This window comes from Tachypleus tridentatus, chromosome 12 (genome assembly GCF_004210375.1).
Source record: "Tachypleus tridentatus isolate NWPU-2018 chromosome 12, ASM421037v1, whole genome shotgun sequence".
In the NCBI taxonomy this organism is placed as follows: Eukaryota; Metazoa; Arthropoda; class Merostomata; order Xiphosura; family Limulidae; genus Tachypleus; species Tachypleus tridentatus.
The window spans coordinates 84,042,975-84,066,852 of record NC_134836.1 but is presented as its reverse complement, the minus strand read 5'-3'; the positions used below and the strand labels follow the sequence as shown (position 1 = coordinate 84,066,852).

General features: G+C 33.0%; 1 protein-coding gene across 4 annotated transcripts in view; it reads left to right on the top strand.

The window, feature by feature from the left end:
- Positions 1-16,459: 16,459 nt before the first annotated feature.
- LOC143233844 (uncharacterized) overlaps positions 16,460-23,878 on the top strand; it is a 29,588-nt gene continuing 22,169 nt past the window's right edge. For 2 of the 4 annotated variants that reach the window (XR_013018350.1, XM_076470619.1), the window contains exons 1-4: positions 16,463-16,582; positions 18,439-18,991; positions 19,309-21,577; positions 21,866-21,961. Coding sequence is in view for 2 of the 4 variants with exons in the window: in XM_076470619.1 (XP_076326734.1) it covers positions 21,170-21,577; positions 21,866-21,961 (504 nt within the window). In the remaining 2 variants the exon portion in view is untranslated. Of the gene's footprint in view, positions 16,583-18,438; positions 18,992-19,308; positions 21,578-21,865; positions 21,962-23,878 lie in introns of those variants that run through there. The other 2 variants (XR_013018349.1, XM_076470620.1) reach the window with 2 other exon arrangements.

Genomic DNA, 23,878 nt, shown 5'->3' with positions numbered 1-23,878 from the left:
AGAAATGAAAAGAACAGAATTAATGAAGTGTTTTATATAGAGAGCAAATATGAATGTTCTATTTTTTTCGTTCAAATGTTAAATAAGTTAAGATAGTACATGTGATAAAAACTGGCATATTTAATAAATATATTACAATAGTTGTGTGGTAAAAATAATAGTTTTACTTTTAACGTTTTAAGAATCTAAGAGCGAAAATTACAATGTTACTGGCATAATTACTTTGTGAGACACCCTACGATCAGATCATCATCCTATTGAACTTACAACTGTTAAGACTTAGTGTAGAGTTTTCCGTTTATAGCAAAGTGTGTTGTATGGAATTGTAACAATAGACCATGATCTGGTCTGTGTCATTTCATTGGTAAGTTTACGTGTTTTTTGTTTTTTAATGAATTTTTTCTCCGTAAATAAATTAATAGTAACTGATTTGCCACTGTAAACATCTTACATTGTTAGATATTGTAACTTAAGGCCTAATAGCAATAAATTCACTTAATAAATTTGGAGTTTGATCTTTAGCACACGTTTTTACGCTCGGAATTTTATTTTACTTTTATTGTTACGTTGTCGTCGTCAACTAGTAGATTTCACGGATTTTCAAATTTCTTACAAATTTCCATACAGACCATTCTAACTGTTAAAAACATGGATTGTAAATATTCGGAGATACAAGTGATACCCAACATAATCCTTCAGGTTGGGCTCTTAATTTTGAGGAATTTTTTTGATAAAATAGGAGAAAATATTCGCCTGAGACAAAACTTTTCCCACTATATTTTCATTTCGTTATTATTATGAGACTCAGAGCATGTTATCAATTGTTCAGTTATTTTTGATAATGTTAACAATTGGTTTAAAAGTTTATTTAAAAAAAAATTCTGCTGATTTTTATCTGTTTATTTTTGCTTGATTTTATTGCTACATAATGTTTTTAATTGCCAAAGTCTTTTTCTACGTAAAACTAAATAAGCAAATAAAATAATGGGTTATAGTTCTGTCAAAAAATTGAGCAACGGAAAACTGGTAATGCTTTTAAAGTTATTCATGATGTGCTAAAAACACGTAGGTCCAACAAGTCTTGATAAAACTGAAATAGAAATCCTTATAACCCGAACGCTTCGAAAGGTGGACCTTTCTTCTTCAGGGGCAATTCCCAGATTGCCTGATTCTGATTAGGAACATAACATCAATGAAATCAGCGAGAATATAGTTAAAATTTAACAAGCAGTTATAATACCACTGTTATTTTTAGAGAACTCATTTCTACATAAAACAATGATGCTCTTTGCTATCTTTGTTATTTACAAATAGACCGTACTTTTCTTCTTGAGTAGCACCATAAATATGTGTAGAAACTATTAGTCAATAATAGTAATTACAAGAAGTAAAACAGGTGTTCCATGTAATGAAGTAGTTATTAACAAAGGGAAAATATATCTGGCTGTAGCTTTGTGATTAATTCTGCTCAATCAAACTTAATTTTTTTTTTCGGGAGGGATCAAGAGACTTGTTAAGAAAATCCAGGTTACAATTTTCAATAAATATTGACATACAGCAGTGGTTCAAAAATAACCACTGTTATTTTTAGAGAACTCATTTCTACATAAAACAATGATGCTCTTTGCTATCTTAGTTATTTATAAATAGACCGTACTTTTCTTCTTGAGTAGCACCATAAATATCTGTAGAAACTATTAGTCAATAATAGTAATAATAATAGTAATTACAAGAAGTAAAACAGGTGTTCCATGTAATGAAGTAGTTATTAACAAAGGGAAAATATATCTGGCTGTAGAAACTATTAGTCAATAATAGTAATTACAAGAAGTAAAACAGGTGTTCCATGTAATGAAGTAGTTATTAACAAAGGGAAAATATATCTGGCTGTAGCTTTGTGATTAATTCTGCTCAATCAAACTTAATTTTTTTTCCGGGAGGGATCAAGAGACTTGTCAAGAAAATCCAAGTTACAATTTTCAATAAATATTGACATACAGCAGTGGTTCAAAACAACAACTAGTGTTCATCGCTTTCTAAATTAAAGTATACCTTATTGTCAAGCCTTGTGAAGCATGATTGTACTTGTCATAAGACATTATTATCAAGACTGATGTATTTTTAAACTCTGCGTTATTTGTATAGTTTCTGAGGGATTGTGATATATTTGAAGAATACATAATAATACGTATATTTCAACCACACAATGTTTGTCATATTCATTCTTGATGACGATGCATTTTACTCAATTCAGAGCTCATCAGGCTAGCGGGGACAACAAACATTGTAGTATATAGAACACTATTTATACAAGCCATTTGTTACAATAACAATTGCCAGAGTGTGAACGCTTTTTCCAGCTTTTTTCTGTTAAAATATTTGATTGTAACGATTGTTTGTGCTCTGAGATACTTTTTAAAGTTGTGAGTTATAATACGTGCTTGATAGTGGTGGATGAAGCACTTTCAGTGACCAATCTTAAATAAGTGTTTTGTATCCTTTCAGTTGTATCTAGTGGTTGTAACGGATTTACTAATGTATATTTATTTTAATATCTATGTTTGTTTCAGTTTAATATATATTTAGAAACGCCTGTAACTTATACCATTAAATGTGTATTGCGAAAGTCCCGCCTATTCTCTAAATTTGTAAAAGATTCTCGAGCATAAGAATAGACAATGTACGATGTATTGAGAATACTAGTGACTACCAGTATTATTACTAATTGAAATTTTGAGAACCTTGCCTAATGATTATAAAAGATAGTCATCGCAACACGGGAAGAAAGTTTATATTTTTGGTCTACTGCAATCAGCACACTATAAACCTCAAAAACTATAATTATGATAAAGGTTTATTAATCGGAAAACTACTGATATTTGACTAGGAACGTTTATAGATTTCAAACACTAGAAACCGTCAGTTAAAGAAAATCAACTTTGCACGTTAGTATTTCTACGGGCCTGGCATGGCCAAGCGCGTAAGGCGTGCGATTCGTAATCCGAGGGTCGCGGGTTCGCGCCCGCGTCGCGCCAAACATGCTCGCCCTCCCAGCCGTGGGGGCGTTATAATGTGACGGTCAATCCCACTATTCGTTGGTAAAAGAGTAGCCCAAGAGTTGGCGGTGGGTGGTGATGACTAGCTGCCTTCTCTCTAGTCTTACACTGCTAAATTAGGGACGGCTAGCACAGATAGCCCTCGAGTAGCTTTGTGCGAAATTCCAAAACAAACAAACAAGTATTTCTACGAGGACATAAGGTATCTTCCTCGGTGAAAGGTCAGCTTGAAACCGCGTGAGATCAACCAAGAAGAAACCCAGCTGGCTTACTTGTTAAACGAACTATACCTATATCACCTCAATTAAGTCACTCGTCGATAAAATATTGAGTTCCAGACCAGATAGAAGACTCAATATCGCTTGTAACTTTGTAAAACTTTTGTTTATAAATCATTATTTGTAATAACCGTTATAATAAATTACATTCTTGTTTGTATATACTTGTGTTAAGAAAGAAAATTGTGCGTATCAACCCTGTTGGCAAATATCATAAATTGGTTGCATATTGACATTCAATTAACAACTAAATTTAAATTCAAATTTTTGACTACTTGAAATCGTTATACGTAAAATAATAAATTGGATACTCGTCCGAGGTAAATTAGAATACATAACATAATAAATAGGGGCTCGTCCGGGATAAATTATAATACGTAACCCAGTATATATCATTCAAATTTGTCATTAGTAGTGCATAATATACGCTAAAACAAATATTACACACAGGTTCTTCTGTGTTTATTCTAGGAAGGTAGCAGCATCTACCAAGGATGGTAATGATGTGTCCTTATTGTGCATGAATAACATGAGTGAGGTTTTGGTAAATTCGATGACCATTTCTGTTTCATTACGACATTTGCTTACATAATCAGTGATGTCGAGAAACCCACTTGTTGAGAAATTTATATGCAAAAACGGCTTGTTTAGGTTGAGAAAATATTTTACATAAAAGAGCGAACAACGTTTCGACCTTCTTCGGTCATCGTCAGGTTCACGAGCCGTTTTTGCATATAAATTTGCTTACATAGCTAAGAATTGTTGTATCTTGATTTTTGGTTTGAACTTCGTTAGGGTATCTGCTATGCAACAAAATGTTTTCAATATAGGTTTATACACAGCGTTTGGTTAGGGTGTCAAGATAAGCTATATCCATTGAGTAGATGTTGAAGAGAACTAGTGAGAGTAGTGATTCTTGAAGTAGGCTGTAACTGATGATGTTCCAGCATGGTTGATACATTCGTCATGCATATCCTGCTAAGTATTACAGCTATGACCTATCTTACACATATTACATTGATACTTATTCAGATAATTTTGCCAGGATGAATGAGCTGTTGGACTCTATTGCAAGTATCTTCCAACTCCACAGTTACTGATAATGGTAGTTTCAGAACCTTTTAGTAAATTAGCTGAGAATTCAGCAGCATTAATTTAGGTCTCACTTCCACCAAAATAACTACTTACATATTAAAGAAACAATGGTTTGTTTTAATAGGCAAGCATTCTATCTATAGTTTTTGCTGGGATATGACCAATGATGTTTTGTAGGATGATGATTCATGGCTTCTGTAAGATTCTTAAAGACGAAGATTGTTATATGATCCGGACTTCTCCGACTATACCTCTGCTGACTTAGTAGATTAAAATTCTTATACTGTCTACTGCTAGTGAAATCACCAAGTTTTACAAAGCATGACAATGTATTAAGATTGGAATCATAATAATTTCCTCTTAATGTGGAACTAATAGAATGTATGGAATCCATAAACCGATAACAGTGTTTCTAAAAGAGAAGAGTTGAAATGATTGTTTTAGAAACAACAGATTAGTAAAAACTGACAAAAAGTTGGCTTTAAATGTCTTAGTACCAAACGTATAGTAATTATTACCTCACCCTTCACATACAGTATAAGTTTATTTTATGTACATGTTATCCATTTATAGGTTTGTGTGAAATTGTTTGTTTGTTTGTTTTGAATTTTGCGCAAAGCTACACAAGAGCTATCTGCGCTACTCGTCTCTAATTTAGCAGTGTAAGACTAGAGGGAAGGCAGCTAGTCATCACCACCTTAGTGTGCATTACAATAGTAATAATCAATGTCTTATGATGGTGGTGGGAGATAAGAGTGTTCCTGACTATCTGCCTTCCTTCTGGTCAGTAGTTCAAAATTAGGGACGACCTTTGGATATCCTTAGTAGGTTTGCGATAAATCTGAAAATACAAACAACAGAAATGTACTTGTAGATAAATATACTTTGAAATATTAAAATTCTTTTTATTTGTTAATAAGCTAGAAGAGAAGAAAGCAGAATAAAAATTTAAAAGATAGAAGTTTAGAAAATACAAACCAATAACAAGTGTTTCACAATACCCACGGTAGAAAATATTTTTAATCAGTATATATGTTTTATAAATTTCTTTAAATAACATTAATATGAAGCCTAAAGAAGACTTCAAACCCCCAAGAGGTACATTGGTAAGTCTGAAGTGTTGTAATATTAGAAGTCACTTTCCAATATACGTGGTAGGTGCAGCAAAGCTAGCATGTTGTGTAGCTTAACTACAAACCAATAAGGCCTAGAAAACCGTGAATTTAGTGTAATCTTTATTTTTACATTTACTAACCTCAACAGAATAGTTTTAAAATATAATAAGTCAAAAGTTCTGCTTGATATATAACAATAGATTATTTGAAAGATACAGAGAAACCAAGTGTTTGAACCAAATGGAAAACTGGCCAGGCTCATTATTATTTTATAAATAGTTACTTCTTGAACTGTCTGTACTATATAATTTATTATTAATACTTCATGTGTCTCTACTATATTTCTTATTGTTTATTCTTGAACTGTTTGTTCTATACAGTTTATTGTTAATTCTGTGTTAAATTACAGTAAGACTGAATTCACTTTAGAGGGTCACTGAATAGGCTCACTGGATCAGTGAAAGGAAAAAAATATTTATAACAGTGGTGCACAAACTTTTTGAGTCAGGGGCCACAAACAGACTTTTCGTAACCGTTGGGGGAAACAAAAAAGTGAAGATTAAAATAGTCCCACAGTTGTTTCACACAAGATGGACATCACATTTAAGAACACACAAATAACGATTACATCAAAGAGTTGCACATTATTCTAAGAAATGTTATGATACTTCAACTGTCACAAAGTCAGTGCGGTGGATGGTGCTGCATGTCATCTACGAGCTTAGAAATGTCCGGCTTGATGTTTGACATTGAAAGATGCAAGACTGCTTCCAGATGATCATCAGTCAGCTGACTGCGAGTGTTGTTTTTGTTCAGCTTCATATGCGAGAAAGCCTGTTCGCAGCAGTACGTGTTGGCAAACATGCTGGTGTCGACAAGTGCATTATTTTTCAGATTAGCAAATGTATCAGGCAACGTTTTGTAGAAGTCAAGCAAACTGTTTTCTCGGTAAATAGCAAGCAGTTCATCAGATGCCTAAAGATCAGTAAGTTCGATCTGATATTCTGCTGACAAGTCATCCACTGACACACTGAATGGATCAGCAAAAAGTTTCATCAACAATCTGCATTGGTCAAAGTCATGAAACAGTGACTTGAAGGATTGAATCAAGGTATCTAGCTTCCCAACATAAACTTGTGTGTCAATGTCCTGATTCTTCTGTAGCTGTGACTGAAAAGTAAAAAAGTGCACGAAGTTGCCTGATGCTGCTTGCTGCCGGGACAACTGCAACTTTGTCCTGAAAGCTGAGACGTGATTTGCAAGCTGACAGACAAGCTGATTTTTGCCTTGCAACTTCAAATTCAGATCATTCAAGTGTTGTGTCATGTCTACCAGAAAGGTCAAATCAGCTTGCCATGTTGGATCAGTCATGGAAATCACTTCTGTGTCTTTGTTCTTGCTTCTGAGGAATTCTATCACCTCATCAATCAACTCCCAGAATCTTCTGAGCATCTTCCCGCGACTCAGCCAGCGTGCTTCACAGTGATACACAAAGTCACCATAGTCTGAATCAATTTCTTTAAGAAGACTTCGAAACTGACGGTGATTGAGCCGTCGTGATTTGATGAAAGTAATGGTTTTCATCACTAATGCCATCAGTGCCTGAAAATCAAGTTCTTTACTGCACAGGTTCTGTTGGTGAATAATACAGTGCAACTTCACCAACTGTCTGTTCTGCTTTCCTCGATGTGTTATCAACAGTGCTAACCAGCCCGCTACTTTCTGCGGTCATGACTGGTACTCCATCAGTTGTCACACTTACCAATTTCGTGAAATACAATGAAACACTACTACACAGTCGTGCTGTCTCCTCGAATAGAGCAGACCCAGTTGTCTGACCCTTCATGGAACCCATGCCGATTAGTTCCTCTGTGATATCAAACGATGACGACACACCACGAACAAAAACTAGTAGCTGTGCTGTTGAACTGATGTCAGTCGACTCGTCTGCTGCCAAAGAGAAGTAGACAAAGTTGGTTGCTTTATTTGTAAGCTGCCTTGTCACGTCTGCTGAGAGGTGTGAAATTCTTCATTGAACTGTCATAGCCACCGTCTGTAGCTTGCAAACTGCTTCCGGACACAACTTTTCCGATGCAGTAATCATACATTGCTTGACAAAATCACCATCAGTGAACGGTCAGCCAGATTTCACTATCATCAACGAAATATCGTAACTGACCTCACATGCTGCACCTAAATCTGCTGACTCCTTTGAGAAAACGTTCTGCTGGTGATTCAGCGACCGCTGCAGAGATTTAATTCGAGCTGTTCGTCCATCACCGATAACGTTGTGGAAATCTTTATGCTTCGACTCATTATGACGCTTTATATTGGGTACCTTCGCCACTACTACTGTCGAATGACACAGCAGACAAATCACGTTCTTCTGTTGTTGAACAAAACAGTATTGCGCAGTCCAATCGTCATGAAACTGTCGGTTTTCGTCGTCAACTTTTTTTTACGATTAGCTGCCATTTTTGTTGCGAAATAATATCAAAATAGGGCTCGTAAGTAAATCTCGAAGAACAATTGAAACGCGTGAGATTTCGTAATTACGTAAATATTACGTCATTGCGCCAATGATTAAATGCCTATGCATTAACGAGATTTGTTTATTAAATTTTCTTTATTGGTCGACACAAATATGGAACCATCCAGTAGCTAATATAATGCATATTCTTCTATAGCGCTTAATCTTCGTGCAGGTGTGAACTCTAAGCACGCGAACTCTCTGTGTTTCACTTTCTCGTTAGACATTGCGGGCCACTCGGCGACTCGTCGCGGGTCGGATTTGGCCCGCGAGCCGGACTTTGTGCACCAGTGATTTATAACATTCTTCTTTCTCAACAATGCGAGCCCCTTATGACTTATTTGAGTATATAACTTTCATGCTATTTTTTCGTGTTAATTGTTGTTTTACTGTATTACTTAAGGTTAGTAATATTTTTACGACAGGTTTTAAAACTTTATTTTTAAACTTGGACTTTAGTATGTAAAGCATATGAACCTGTAACCATATTTTTATAATTATACTGTCAAAAATTACTGGAAACCAAATCTTACCAAATTTAAATTCTCTAACATCATACTGTAATGGAACTATTGCTAATATGATACTCGAAAAAACTTTTTTATTACGCGATGTGCAACCCCCAACTTCGCAAAATTTTTATTCTGTGTGCACGCAGATTTGCAATAGGGGTCATAATCTTCCTGCTTCGCCTCCGTTTCCCGTCACAGAGAACTTTACTTTTCTCCATTCTCAGGGTGCAGATATGACATCATGAATAAGTACAAGCAGATTTAATGCACTTGTGCCATCTATACAATTATAACATTACTGTTCGTTGTATATCCATGTATCAGATCATCCAATAAGTAATGTCCGAGAATTTAATACAGAAAGTGTATCATCATTTCTGTCTTTGTAGAAGGCTTTAATGACTAAAATATGTAGTAGGTCGTGTATAAAAATGTTCAGACAAATGAAAGAAACTAACACAACTCCATTTTTTCAGTTCATTAATCAAATAAATCCTTATAAAATGGATGTGTCTGAGGAGCACAAAAAGACAACAGTGCAGCAAAAACTACACGAAACATTCAAGGTGTTTATGATGCGGAGTCTCTCAATGAAAGAAAACGTCGAAAGTGGTTTCAGATCACGTGACTACAGCTTAAGTGATTCGCCAGGTTTGTTCTGTTGAGTTTAATGGTGATTTGCTGTTGGCTGCACTTGATGAAGATTGTGGTGCAACAGCTGAAGAACTAGCATAAAAGCTTAATTCAACTCATTAAACAGTTCACTGTCATCTGCAATAGCTTGAAAAGGTGTCAAAACTTGGAAAATGGGTCCACACGATATGACAGAAGCCAACTTAGATCAAGTGAACGTAACTCTCCTTTTTTGGACAGGTTAATGCTGGAGATAAAATATATATATATATTATAAAAGTGTTAAGCGCCACAGTTTTGTTAAGCGTTTGGTGGGATATTTTTGGTATGATCCACTTTGAGTTGCTGCCACTCAATGTAACAATTACCTCAGACTTTTATTGTCAACAGTAAGAGCACTTGAGTGTTGCTCTGAAAGAAAAGAGGCCTGCTTCGATCAATCGTAAAAGTGTTGTGTTACACCAAGATAATGCACGGTCCCATGCAAGGATCACATCTGCAAAGACTGAAGAGCTAGACTGTGAAAAACTTCCACATCTTCCCTATTCTCCAGACCCTGCTCCATCTGATTATCATATATTCATCTATCTTGATAGAAAAGAGCTTGGAACATATGAAGATGTCAAAACTACTCTCTCTACATTCTTTTCCTCCAAACTCCGAGAATTTTATAGAAGTACCATTCAGAAACTTGTGAATCATTGGCAGGAAGTAATTAATAATAATGGAACATAAATTATTGATTAAATAACATTAAAAGCGTTTAAAATATTTTCCCTTTTTCTGAACATAAAGTCGAACGTCACTTAAGGGATGACTTGATAATTACTGCACAGGGTATGGACGGATCTTAACTGAAAATGGTCATGGCATGGCCAGGTGGTTAAGGCGCTCGTCTCGTAATCTGAGGGTCGTGGGCTCGAATACCACCCACACCAAACATGCTTGGTACTTCAGCTGTAGGGGCGTTATAATGTGACAGTCAATCCCAATATTTGTTAGTAAAATAGTATCTCAAGAGTTGGCGTTGGGTGAAAATGACTAGCTGTCTTCCCTCTAGTCTTACACTGCTAAATTAGGGACGGCTAGTGCAGATAGCCCTCAAGTAGCTTTGCGTGAAATTAAAAACAAACCAAACCTAAAATAACCTTTCATCAATAATGAATTTGCATAACTTGCCTCCAGGATACGGGTACCGCACCTAGTGTATTCAAAATTTTGCCACCCGTAATTAGACAAGATAAATAAAGGGTCTTCTATCTTCAGGAAACCAAAACTTAACAGGAGCTATATCTCCTTTACCTAAAGAATGTCTCTTCCCCGCATCGACCCTTCTTCCAGCATTCATTGATCACAGACTTTGGTCAGTGAGCGTGTGGTAATGTGGCTAAACTCTGCCTCAATGGCACTATTACTGGGCTCTTTGCATAAAGTATTATTACCACCAGCATACCAACATTCCTATATTCCTTCCAAGCCTGGAAGTCATGGCGCTTAACTCGCAGTCCCCGTCATCAAACATGCTCATCCTTTCACGCGTTACAATGTGACAATCAGTCCCACTATTGGTTTCTAAAATAGTAACCCAAGAACTTGCAATGGGTGGTGTTGACTAGCCACATTTCTTCTAGTCTATTACTGTTAAATTATGGACGAATAGCGCAGATAATTCTCGTGTATTTCTGCGCGAAATTCAAAATAAACTAAACTAAAATTATTTCATTCTGTATAGAAGCATACGCTCCCATAGACTTTTAGTTTTTACTCCATGTGTGTAACACTTAACCATTTTCTTGAATTCTGAGCTTATTTTAGTTTTATCAAATTGTTTATTTTTAATATCTTATAACAACTAGCCCCCCAATGGCACAGCGGCATGTCTACGGACTTACAACGCTAAAAACCGGGTTTCGATACCCGTGGTGGGCAGAGCACAGACAGCCCATTGTGTAGCTTTGTGCTTAATTCAAAACGAAAACAAAACAAAACATAACAACTACATTTAAGCATTCAGTTTGTTGGCAGTGTTACCTCAGGTTGTTACTTCTACCCCAAACATATTTTTATAAAGTTCACTCTTACTTTCAAATGAGAAAAATATTGATTCAAGACAGGTCTATAAACTTGGAGTGATTGTAATTCTTTGTCTGTAGTTTTCTCAGCACACTCTACACAATTCGTTTGACTGTAGTGCATTCACTGTTTCTTTTCCTGCAACCGTACTTTAAGAAAAGTATTATATAATATACCAAAAGATTGGTTTTATTTCCAATACAAACTTTACGTGTGCAAAATATCATACACCATGCATTTTAGAAAAATCAATTAGAATGATACGTACCAAGTGCACTGGCAGTTGTCTCAAAGCAGTTTTTTAACCTTCAAATTTATTTTAGTGGGTAATATATAAATGTCATGAAGTATTTCACATCAGCAAATGATTTAGATACACTATCTTTCAATGCTGATTCAACACTATTCAAACGCAGTAACTGCCTAGAAGCCATAAATGATTATCGTTTATCAGTTTTTTTCAGCAATAGATTGTAAGCTCCAGTATTAACAGGGGCTTCAGTAGTTGTAGCTGAAACTAGCAGCTGAGTGTATTTCTCTGCTGGAATCGAAACATTTCCTTCGCCTTTGAATACATCATCAATGGTCTTTTTAAAGTTACTTATATCAATACCATCAAAATTATCAATTTTCTCTAAGGTAACATAGAAATAAAATGGCATACGTTGCTTGACTGTTTTTATGAAAATCGGTTATTTTTCAGAGCGAGTTTGTCTTGCTTGACTTCTATCACTAAGTGCCGCAAAGTTATTGGTGTACAAATAATCATCGCTATTTTCTCACGAATGGGTACTGCAATAAAATAGATAAGATTCTCTGCTCTATTGATATTATCAGAATTTGGAATCAGTTATATCTAATTTTGTTTTCGCAATTTAACTAGAGTTTTGAATTTAAACAAAGAATGTCTATCTATAGTAATCAATTAAACTGTTTCAAAAATATTTCTGCATATTTCCTTAGCTTGTGGACACAGAAGTATATTTATTCGAAGTTGAAAAGGGTGCGATGGAAGCAGAAAGACCATCACTAGCAGTATCATTGGTGCCAGAAAGTCTTTTCGTCATCTTCAAATGACTTTTTACAGCACTAAAAAAACAATTTTATGAACTTATAAATTTTGAGCAACATACATTATACTAAAACAACTAGTCCCTGCTAGTGCAGCGATAAGTCTACGGATTTACAATGCTAAAATAAGGGGATGGATACCCCCTCAGTGGGCTCAGCAGATAGCCCGATGTGGCTTTGCTAAAGAAAAACATAAAAAATACACTAAAACAGCTTTATTACATAGCAAAGATGGAATTAAAAATTAAATTAACAGCAGAATGTATATAAAAATTAAGCCTAGTGACTGATAAAAGTATTGTATTATTTAGGAATCCAATATTTGTAACCGAGAAATTAAATCAATGCATAAAAGTTCAAATTACGAAATTAGTTATTAATTATTATCAAATGCAGTACAGTAATAACAGCTTTAACAAGTTTGACCCTGGCCTAAGTTGTATTTGAGGAACCACTTTGATTTTCTGCATAATACAAGGCTGCAAGGGTTGTCTTATTGATTGAAGATCATCATAGTTCGATTTGCGATTCATTTTCGGTAGTAAACATGCCTCAGTTTAGCCAACAACACACTGCTTTGTTGTCAATATTCAGTAAATGAAATCTTAGCGGACATTTGATTTTCTTTTTCAACTGACACCGTCGGAGGGGACACTGTAATAAGCATTTGGTGCAAGCTTGTTGCTAAATACAGTGAGAAGATCCGAAGAGAAGTGAAGGGACATAATCAGAAATAAGTGGAGAAGCACATATGCGATACTTAATTCATAACGAAGAACACTGTCACTTATCATTTGAGTTCTAAAACGCTAAATTACTTCAACTATACATAGCTTGTTTTTATACTCAGTACTCAAATTAATAACGAAACCCGTTCGTTGTTTGTCATTATGCGTCCTCCATGTATCATCAACTGTCAACATTTTACAATCAGAATACTATAAAAAGAACAAGATAGTTCTAAAATATCGTATTATTATATAGTCTAGACCAATTAACATTAAAGTAGTGGGGGCGTAGCAATGAAATTGTTATACAAAGTTACCTGTAAGGTTGTTCTGAGTAAATAAACGACAGTGAACGTCATGACAGACTTAAAGGAAACTGTGTACTGCATGCTCTGCATTTTTGATATGTGGACGCATTAAAATGGTGAAGCTAAATCTCTTTGTTCAGTTAGAGAAGCACAATAGTTGAAAATAGTTGGTTTTAACTAACTCCCTACCACCTTATCTAAACTTTTGAAATCACCTTCGACATTTTCTTTCGTTGAGAGACTCAGCACCATAAACACCTTGAATGCTTCGTGTAATTTCTGCTGCACTATTGCCTTTTTTAAAGTCATAAAGCATTATATGCCTAATGTGCTCCTCGGACACATCTATCTTTATAAAAGTTTATCTGATTATTAAAGATCTGTAAAAGTGAAGTTGTGTTAGTTTCTTTTATTTGTTTCAACATTTTTATACACGTTCTACTATATAATTTAGTCATCAAAGCTCGATAAAAAAACAAAAATGATGATGCAAATTGTGTATTAAATTTTCTGACATTATTTATGGGATGACCTGATATATTAAGTTTTATTTTAGAAACTTCCTTCTGGTTTGGCATTCCAAGTCTATTTGAGAAAGTGGCCTCCATTGCTTGATAATCATTACAGCTCTCTTTACAGAGAATATGCTTAATATTATTAAAGTTGGTCCTTTCAAATGCCGGGAAAGGTGAATAGCATGCTTTTCACTATGCCATCTATGTACTTTACAAAGAATTTCAAACCTTACTTTACATGTCTCTCATAATAATGTCCAATCATAGCATGTTGATTTCTAGATCTGGAAATTTCTTGGGTTTTCTTGCCAAATATTTACTCCTCGGTAACTCTATGAGATATTGGTGTAGTTAGAAAGGTCCAGGAAGGATTGCAGTCATAATGAACACAGTAGTTGTAGCAGGTGTAGATCACATGGGTTCTTTCGTTCTGCATAAATAATTGTGTTTGGATAAGAATTATAAGGGAAATGACTAGCTCATTTGATCCTTATATTTCTTATTTCAATTTTTAGAATGTTTCTATTTAGAGCTTATGTCCTTTCTTACCTTTCCTATGGCTTTCTCGATCTCGATGTTATGTTCCTTTTGTTCTTCATTGACATCCATTAATAGTTTCTTGATCTCTTTTGTAGTTTGTGAATGTGCTTTTTTATTCTACTAATAACCTTCTGTATTTCACTCATGTCATTCTCTACTATTTTATTTTATTTTGTTGATATTATCCTTCTATACATTTTCGCGTGGTTTCCTCGACTTTTCTTTTTTCAAAGAAATTAATTTTTTTTGTGCTTATATGAATCATTTGTTTCTTTCTTGTAATTTTTTTCTTTAACTTCTCTCTTTTTCATTTGTAATGCTTTCATTGTTTAATTATTTCAGTAAATAAACTGTGATCTTGCTTCAAGCAGGTTTCATTACCTTGAAGTTGGCCTGGTGGTTAAGGTACTCAACTCGCAATCTGTCGCCGAACATACTCGTCTTTTCAGCCGTGGGAGCCTTATAATGTTACGGCCAATCCCGATATTCGCTGGTAAAAGAGTACTAAAGATTTGGCTGTGGCTGGTATTGACTAGCTGCTTTTCTTCTAGATTATCACGGTTAAATTAGTGACAGTTAGCGCAGATAGCCTTCAGGTAGCTGTGTAACTGAGAAAACATGCGTTATATACATAAACAATAAACCACTTTTGTTTCGGTGTAAGGAGATATAATACTCTTAGCAAATCACCTGAGTTTTCAGCAGAAAAAACTACTGCCTATTTTAGTACATGTGAAATTATAATTATCCTTCTTGCTGGAGTAAACCTTGTAAAGTGACCTAATCCTGTGTGCGAACTGGATGTGAAGAACGTGGTTATATGCCTAAAACTTTTTTTTTTAATTCGTCATTTTAATTGATTAAAGGGGCATTTATAGTTCAACCAATGTAAGAGCGAAAATATAATTGTTTGTTATTAAGCAATATTAATTTTAAACAGTTTCTTGTTTTTTCTGAAAGTCTTATACTGAGAGTTATGCTTATTAATGTTTGTAAAACTGTTAATTTTCACAGCAAGAAATGAGAGTGCCTAACTATGAAAATCAGGAATCGCTAACGTGTTTACTTTCTGATTTGAAACTTAATACTTCTTATGCACTAGATCAAGCCATAAATACTTGAACTTCAATACTATTTACAGAGTATTATTATACAGCTTAAGTTCAATATTTTAGATATTAGGCATAATATTGTTTGATAAATTAAGCAAAAGACGGTGTAATTAAAATTCACGATTATGGAGCACATTATATCAAAAACAAGTTCATAAAATTAAGGGCCCGGCATGGCCAAGCGTGTTAAGGCGTGCGACTTTTAATAAGAGGGTCGTGGGTTCGCATCCCGGTCGCGCCAAACATGTTCGCCCTCCCAGCCGTGGGGGCGTTATAATGTGACGGTCAATCGCACTACTCGTTGGTAAAAGAGTAGCCCAAGAATTGGCGGTGGGTGGTGATGACTAGCTGCCTTCTTACACTGCTAAATTAGGGACGGCTAGTACAGATAGCACTCGAGTAGCTTTGTGCGAAATTCCAAAACAATGATAAAATTAAAATGTTACATCGTAAAAAGAGAATGAAATATTCATTTTCCTTTTCGTGAGTCAGAGGTAAATTTAAAGATATACAATGCTGAAATTCGAGGTTCGATTCTCCATGATCAGCAGAATGCATATAATTCATTGGACAATTTGTACTAAAAGAAACAACAAATTTTTCTATTTTTTGATATGTTGGTTATTTGATATGTAAAAGAACTTGGCGTTGTAAACATGACCCGAACGAAATATCTAATGATATAGAAATAACTTGTCCACCTTTAGGACGGGACCCCATAGTGTAGCTTTGCGCTAAAATAAAATAAAAATAATAATTAAAGTTACAGCAAAAATCAAAATATTATTTGGCCATGGTGTCAAAGTGACAAAATAATGTTAAAATTGGACGGAAAATTAACACAGTGCAGTGTTATTTAACTAATAACTATTATATTTTTATTATATAGATGGCACTGCCTTTTTGTCCACAATTTCAATTCTTTTCTCACACTGAGTTTTGAAAGTTTTGAAAAGTGTCTGGGCACGTTGAAATGGTCGTTAAGTTTCAAGATCGTGTTTACAACAACGGAATTGGTAGGTTGTAACGTTAAGAACGGTAGTACTATTTTAGCGGTGTTGTTTCAATTTGATTTTAACGTACAGAAGTTAATTAAAATACAACACTGAAGTAAGTTGTGTATTTTAAAATATATTAGCCAGTACTAGTACTGAAGACTCGTGAAGTGAAATAAAAGTTACAATAGTGCTATTGTAACTTTATTCTACATGTACATGTAGAATAAAGTTGAAAACAAAACCGAAGATGTTTATCTAATTTAAGCGTTAAACTAATTAATGTTTACGTAGTTCTACTTTTAATGATAATATCAGTATTATGAAAACTACTAGTAGTAAAGTGAAGGATAAACTAAAAATTGTAAAGTACATGTAACTTGTAACGATGATGAATATAAATGTAACTTAAAATTCAATAATTCTTTTTTTAAAACAGTAAAAGTAATATTTCAGTTTAAGAAACGTCATTATTCTTATTAAAGTAATTATACTTTGTGTTTCAACTCTTAGTCTAATGTAACATTGTAAGTTTAATAACTCCGAAACTGAGTGCAACTTTGGTTAGTTTAACTATTAATTATTATATTAATTGAATTTAACACTGAGTATTGTAGTAAAACAGGTAAGGTAAACTAGAACTTAGAAAAACGTGTACCTCAATATTTTGGCTTCATTACACTGCAACTCATTATGTAAATTTGAAATTTTAAACTTTTTGTTTGACAATTAAATCTACTGATCAATCTGTGGAAATGTGTAACATTCTATCTCACTCCTACAGTATATGTATAATATTAAACTTTTATTACAATTTTAAATATAGAGTATTTTAATCTAGTAAACTTTCCCTTATGACAAGTATTTAAGTCAAATTAGCCAAACGAGAGTAATTATTATTTGACCTTTCAAGACGACACACATCACATCACATAAAATCCAACAATTACTTTTCAGGAAATAATTGATTCCCCATCTTAGACTTGTTTGAGGTGTTTACATTTTAGTTACTGCCAATGACAATCCATTCAGTGATGCAGTTATTCTTTTAGAAAAACTAAAATGTTTTAGTGAGAGACAAGTCTAACTTTTTCAAATCAACAATTTTTGGTCTCCTAACCAACTGGATTCATAATATAGTGCAATTTGCCACCAAAAGAAAGTCAGGTTTTTATGTTATTTATTCTCCACCATTAATAAGTTTGTAAACTTATTGAGACCACCTCTTACCTTTTTTTCTCATGACAAAATAAAGGTAGAGATCTTAAACTGTCCCTGTCAATTAACTCTTCACTTTTGGAACCATCCTAGTAGCACTTATCTGAACCCTTAACAATAAATCAGTATCCTTTCTTAGATAAGGAAATCAGAAGTGTAAACAGTATTCTAATTAAGGCCTAACTAGTGATATGTATAATTTTTTTTTTATTTCAATTAAATATTATCTAGGAATACACCAGTAAACTTCTGTTACCTTTAAAACTATCAAGAGAGCACTAATTTAATAAATTTAGTCACTTATTCATGAATATTCCTAGACCCTTTTCTTTAAAAATTATCTTGAATTGGTTCTCATGTATATGAAATGTGTGAACCAAATTGTGATAACCCAGTTTTATTACATTGCAGTCACTGTGATTAAGACTCCCAGTAGCTTATCTGTAGATGTGAAGGCTTTTAACACTAAAAACCAGGTTTTGAAACATACAGTAAGCATGGTACAGCACCCTTTGTATAAACAACTATATTTGAAATATATGCCATGTTATTCTATAGAATGTAATTTATTATAGTATATAGAAATATTTCATTAAAAATAACCTTTATTCGAATCAATTTCTGCCTACAGTTTGTCAGATTTACCCTTTATTTTAAAGGTTGACACTGACAGCAACAGGAAGTACTGAGAAGTCTATTCATGTAGATAAAAAAGGCCCAGGCACCAGCTCCTGGGGCACTCCACTGACACAGTGCTCTGCTTTGATTTGGCTCCATCAATAGTCTTTTGCTTTCTGCAATTCAGCCATCCAACAAACCTATGAATTATTCTTTCTGCAGCTACTACTTGTATAATTTTTTTTTAGTTAATCCTTAATTGAAGATCTTACTGGTTATGTAGTTGATAGTAAAGGAATAGATTTGATATATTTAGATATTTTCAGAAATCATTTGACAAGATGGCACATTAAGTCTTGTTAAGAAATTATATCCAAGTATGAGAGTTAACTCATTGAACCAAAGATGGCTAGAGGAAATAAACCAGAATTTTTTTTTTATATATGGGATTTGTTCAAACTGGATTAATGTCAAATTGTTTTTTTTGTAATGGACATAAGTGACTTAGATAAAGGAATGGCCTAAACACTGTTTCAATTTGGTGGTAATAATAATCTCTTGGATGCTGCTGCTTTACTAAAAGATTTAGATTTGGTGAGTTTTGCCAAATATGTGTTCTTAATATTAAAGGAGTCAACTTCCTGTATGTTACAGAATATTTGTATATGTTTATATATTCATTTTTGTGTTTAAAATTAATTTTTAAATAATTGAGTCTGCAAAGTTTGTTTTGAAGGTGTATTTTAACTTTCCAATTGATTAACTTACTTATACAATACGAAAATCATTTCTTATCTTAAACTTTTTTGAACAAGTCCCTTGTAAGTAAGGTACTTTTTATTGTTGGAAAGAATGGTATGAATGAGCTGATGAAGATCAATTATTTATCAGTGCATTAATTTTTATTTTAGAGTGAGCTTTCAAAAACAAGATGCAAATGTCTTCATCAGAGGAAGATGAAGTATTTTTTGGTGAAATTAGTGAAAAGGAGAAAGTCAAAATTCGCCGATATGCTCATCGTAAAACTGAAGTCTTTTATTCTGGATTTAGAGTAAACAGGAAGTCAATGTTAGAAGGAAATTCCTTAAATATTACTGAAGAGTTTCTTCAAGAAAATATTGATATCAACAAAAGTCAAAGGTGTATTAAAGAAGATGAAGAAGAAACCATTTATTCAAATAGTGATAATTCTAGTTTTTACAAAGTTGGAAATAGTTTAAGAGCTAGTTCGTCAGATGGAATAAACCAAAAATTAGAAGGTTGCAATGAAATGTCTTCAGGAGTTAGCAGTATTCTTACTCATTCCAGTAATATAAGCAGAAAGAATACACATAAGAAGTATCCTGACTGGTTTTTAACAAATTGGAGTAAAAGTAAAACAGAGGATTCTGGTACATGTGCAGATTTATTTAAAAGTGAAACCAATAGCCAGTTGGTAGAGCTTTCATTAGATTTGACAACTAGTAACATTTCTGGAGTAAGTGAATTAGGATCATCTGGATCAATGGCATTTTTAGCAAATGAAATATCAGATGAACTACAGTGTGTAGAAGACTCTCAAGTTTGTGATGAATCTCTACTTAGTGCATCAAAAAACAGAAATATTGAATTTGACAAATCAGAACCAAATTGTGGGTCTAAAGATGTAAAAGAAAATCATAATTTTAATGCAGGTATTAATAATGTTAATATGTTACATTTTCCTGAAAATGAAAAACTTTGTCCAGAAACATGTGAATGTTCCACATGTGCACTTTTTGTAATCCCACAAACTCTTTCTAATAAAGGATATACAGCTTTACCTTTAGAAAAGATTAATGAGAAAAGGATACACATAGAAGAAAAAGACTTATGCAATACTAGTAAAGAAAAATTCAAGGTAGATGAAAAAAGATCTCTTCAAAATCTTGTTAATAGAAAATTGCTGTTAGACAATGAAACAGGAAAAATCATAGACTCATGTAATGTTGATAGCAGAATGTCTGCTGTTAACGATATATCAGATTTAAAGGAGAGAAATTGCCATTTTACTTTATCCATGTGCCAGACTGAGAATGATTGGAAAATACAGACTAAAACACTATTTGAAAATAAAATAGATGAAAATTCATCTGAATCTAAAAGTAGTAACATGGTAACTGAAATAAAAGTTGAAAGTAAAAAACACAGTGATGATGAAGAATGGATTGACTTTCAAACAAATTTTCAAGCAGATGACCAACAAATTTATTTACAAGCAGACAATAGGGAAAAGGTTGAATTTCCAGAAGATAATGGAAAACAAGCTGAATTTACAACAGAAAATAGAAAAGTAAAAGATACTGGACAAGAAAATGAAATACCAAACAAAGATGAGAATAACATAAATGCAACATCAGATAAAAATGAAGTAAAGAATACATTGTTACCTGAAAAGAAACAGAAGTAGTGGATAATGAAAAAGACTGCCAAACATCATTTTTGTTTTTCCCTCTTGACAAAGGACCCTGGGCAAACTTACACAAGTCAGATCTTCGTCCTAGTTTGTTACAGCACATAGCAGCAACATTACATAGAAAAGAACAAAACAAGAAAAGCTTTTCAGAAAGTTCAGTCAGTAAATGTCTTCCTTCAGAAAATCCTATACAAAGCTTAAAAGAAAACATTCCAAACAATCAACAGTATTCAGTTTCTGAAAAGTGTACCCAAGTTTTAAATAAAGATAGAATCGATGAGTTAATTATCCAAGAAAAGAACAAATACTATCCTACAGACTTGGCTTCTAAGAACAAAATGCAAAATACTGAAGTGTCTCATTGTTCTCCTCCTGGAACTGAAACTGTGAAAAGAGCTCTTTTTATGGATATTTCTTCAAAAAATAATTTGGCACTGCCATGTAGTTCTAGTGAAGATTCTGATCAACAATCTAAATTTTCCACTTACCAGCACAAAAAGAACAAATCTACTAAATCCACTCAAATGAAAATTAACTCTCCAGAATGGTTAGATTATCCTGTACAAAGGACTTTTCCTGCATCTATTGAGACTTTACAAGTGAAATCTTATGCTGCTTTTAGATCTCCTACAGGAAATCACATCTTCAGAAAACCACTGACATCAGCATACAAAAAAAACCTTCAAACAAAAAAACAGCCTTCTAAAACTAAGAAGCACATAGATGTTATCAGCCCTGTTGCTCAGGTGAATCTTAATTTGAAATTAATATTAATACCAAGTTTATGTTGTTCAACCTTTTCATTTTGTTTTGTTTTGATTCTTGAAGTAATATTAAATAAGAATGTTAACAATTATCAGTTTTTTATTTGTACATTAATGGGTTGAGTTTAAAGTATAAAAGTTAATTTTGGTTATCCTGTTTTAGATACTATAATTAAATTAGTAGTATTTAGTGTACATTCTTGACATTTCTGATGATTTATCATATTTGTAAAATGTGTTGTTCATAGCTATGGATACTTTCAATTTCAGTATATTCAAGAAAACCCAACACCTCCATTGATCCGTACTATCAGACCAAAGGTAAAAGGACATTTTGCATCAGTTAACAAGTTGGTTTTACCAGAGGTATGTACAGTTGTAGTAGTAAAATTCTTGACAAAGCAACAAGATACTTGCACATTAACAGCATTAAAAATTGTATTTCTCAGATATGTTTATATGTCATTGGTTATTGTTGTAAGATCCTTTTTCTTAAACATTTATATTTGTATACACAGATTGACTGTTAAGATTTTAAAAAAGCATTTTCTTGTGAATACAATAGTAAATTTTAAATAATGAAAAGTATAGTGATACTTATAATTCATTTTTTATCCATGTGATAACTTCTCATGTAATATATACTAGTAACAGGTGAACATTTCTTTTAAATAAAAGGGTTAGAATAAGAAAGTTCCTACAGATCTTTGGCATGTATGGAACCTGATTAAAATCAGGCTAAGGTTCATACTGCCCAGTGAGACTCTCTTTTACTAGATTGCTATTTTTAATCTTGTTTCATCTTAAAAATGTTGAAATACTATAGAATGAATTGAAATTGTATGAATCACACAAAAGAATCATTTGGTCTGTTTGCATGGGTTTGAATGCACCAATACCATGACATACAGAGTATTGTTTTATAAAGTAATAATTTAATATTCTGTAATTTTCTCTCTTTGAATTGAGGTACAAGTAAATAGTGTGTGTATTAAAATTTCCTTATCAATTTTTCTTGTCTTAATTCATTTTTGGTATTTTAGTTCAATATTTGGCTTGTGTAAAATGCATCATCATTTAGTAAGTGTGTGTCAAGATTTATAGTCTTATACTTTGTATTAACATTCAATGAAAACATATATTCTATATGTTTCATTACGATTTATTGCTTAAGTCCTTATGAATAGTGTATTTTTTACTTGCATGAAAGCCACCACAATTTACTTGTCTGTAGTCAAAATTTGTTGTTAGAATGTTATTATTAAAATAGTAACCATTATAACTAAAGAGTATGTATGATTACCAAAAATAATTGCTTGCGTGAAATCACAATTTATTCAATTGGTATTTTATTTCTGCAGAATTTTTTTTTCACACAAATAATACTTGGTGAACAAATCACTAATGAAGCTAAGCATCTTCATTGTTTCTTTTTTATATATATGCTATTCCCATCCTAACCTACTAATAATATGTTGAAGATGTATTTAATGTTTATTATTGCCATTAAGATTAATATTTGTATTTTTTTATATATCATGATATAACATTTGAATAATAAAAACAACAATAATGGTCAATAAAAGTTTCAGTCATCAGAATATTTTCTACTCACCAACCATATCTGCCACATTTGGTAAAACTCATGATCACAACTATAATGTATCTGTTGAAAAATAAAACCACGTAATTTTAAACAGAGTCAAACATCATCCAGTTATCTTTATTAAACCTTGATAAATCTCTAGTTGTGACTTCTTTGTTTCATGTTGTGTCTGTATAAGTATGATGATGTCATTTGATTTGTATGAATTTCTTCCTGTGAGATGGGTAGAAGAAGGTTAAGACTGATACAGTGTATCCCCACTGTTATGTGGGTCTTTTGCAGTCACTTCCAAAACACAGTACACGTTTTATATCCTGCATTATAGCCTATATCGTGGGGATCCATTTAGGTTATTAAGCATTTTGAATTTAATTTCATTTTTTAAATTTTTGTTTGAGCTTGTTACATATATATAAAATATACACTATCTTAATTTGAGGGAGGGTGCCAAGACTTTTCTCCCAAGGGATGATAGGCAAAAATAGTTTTTTTGTAGATGGTCAAAACTTTTAATCAGTAAGTGAGTTGGTTTGTTTATAGTAAAAAGTGTCTTCATCTATATAGAATTGAAAAAAAAATTCATAAACTACACTTGTTCAATATCAAAAAATAAATTATTAGTTCTAAAATACTTTGGAGTTAAAATTATCAACATATATTTAGAATTAACTTAGTAA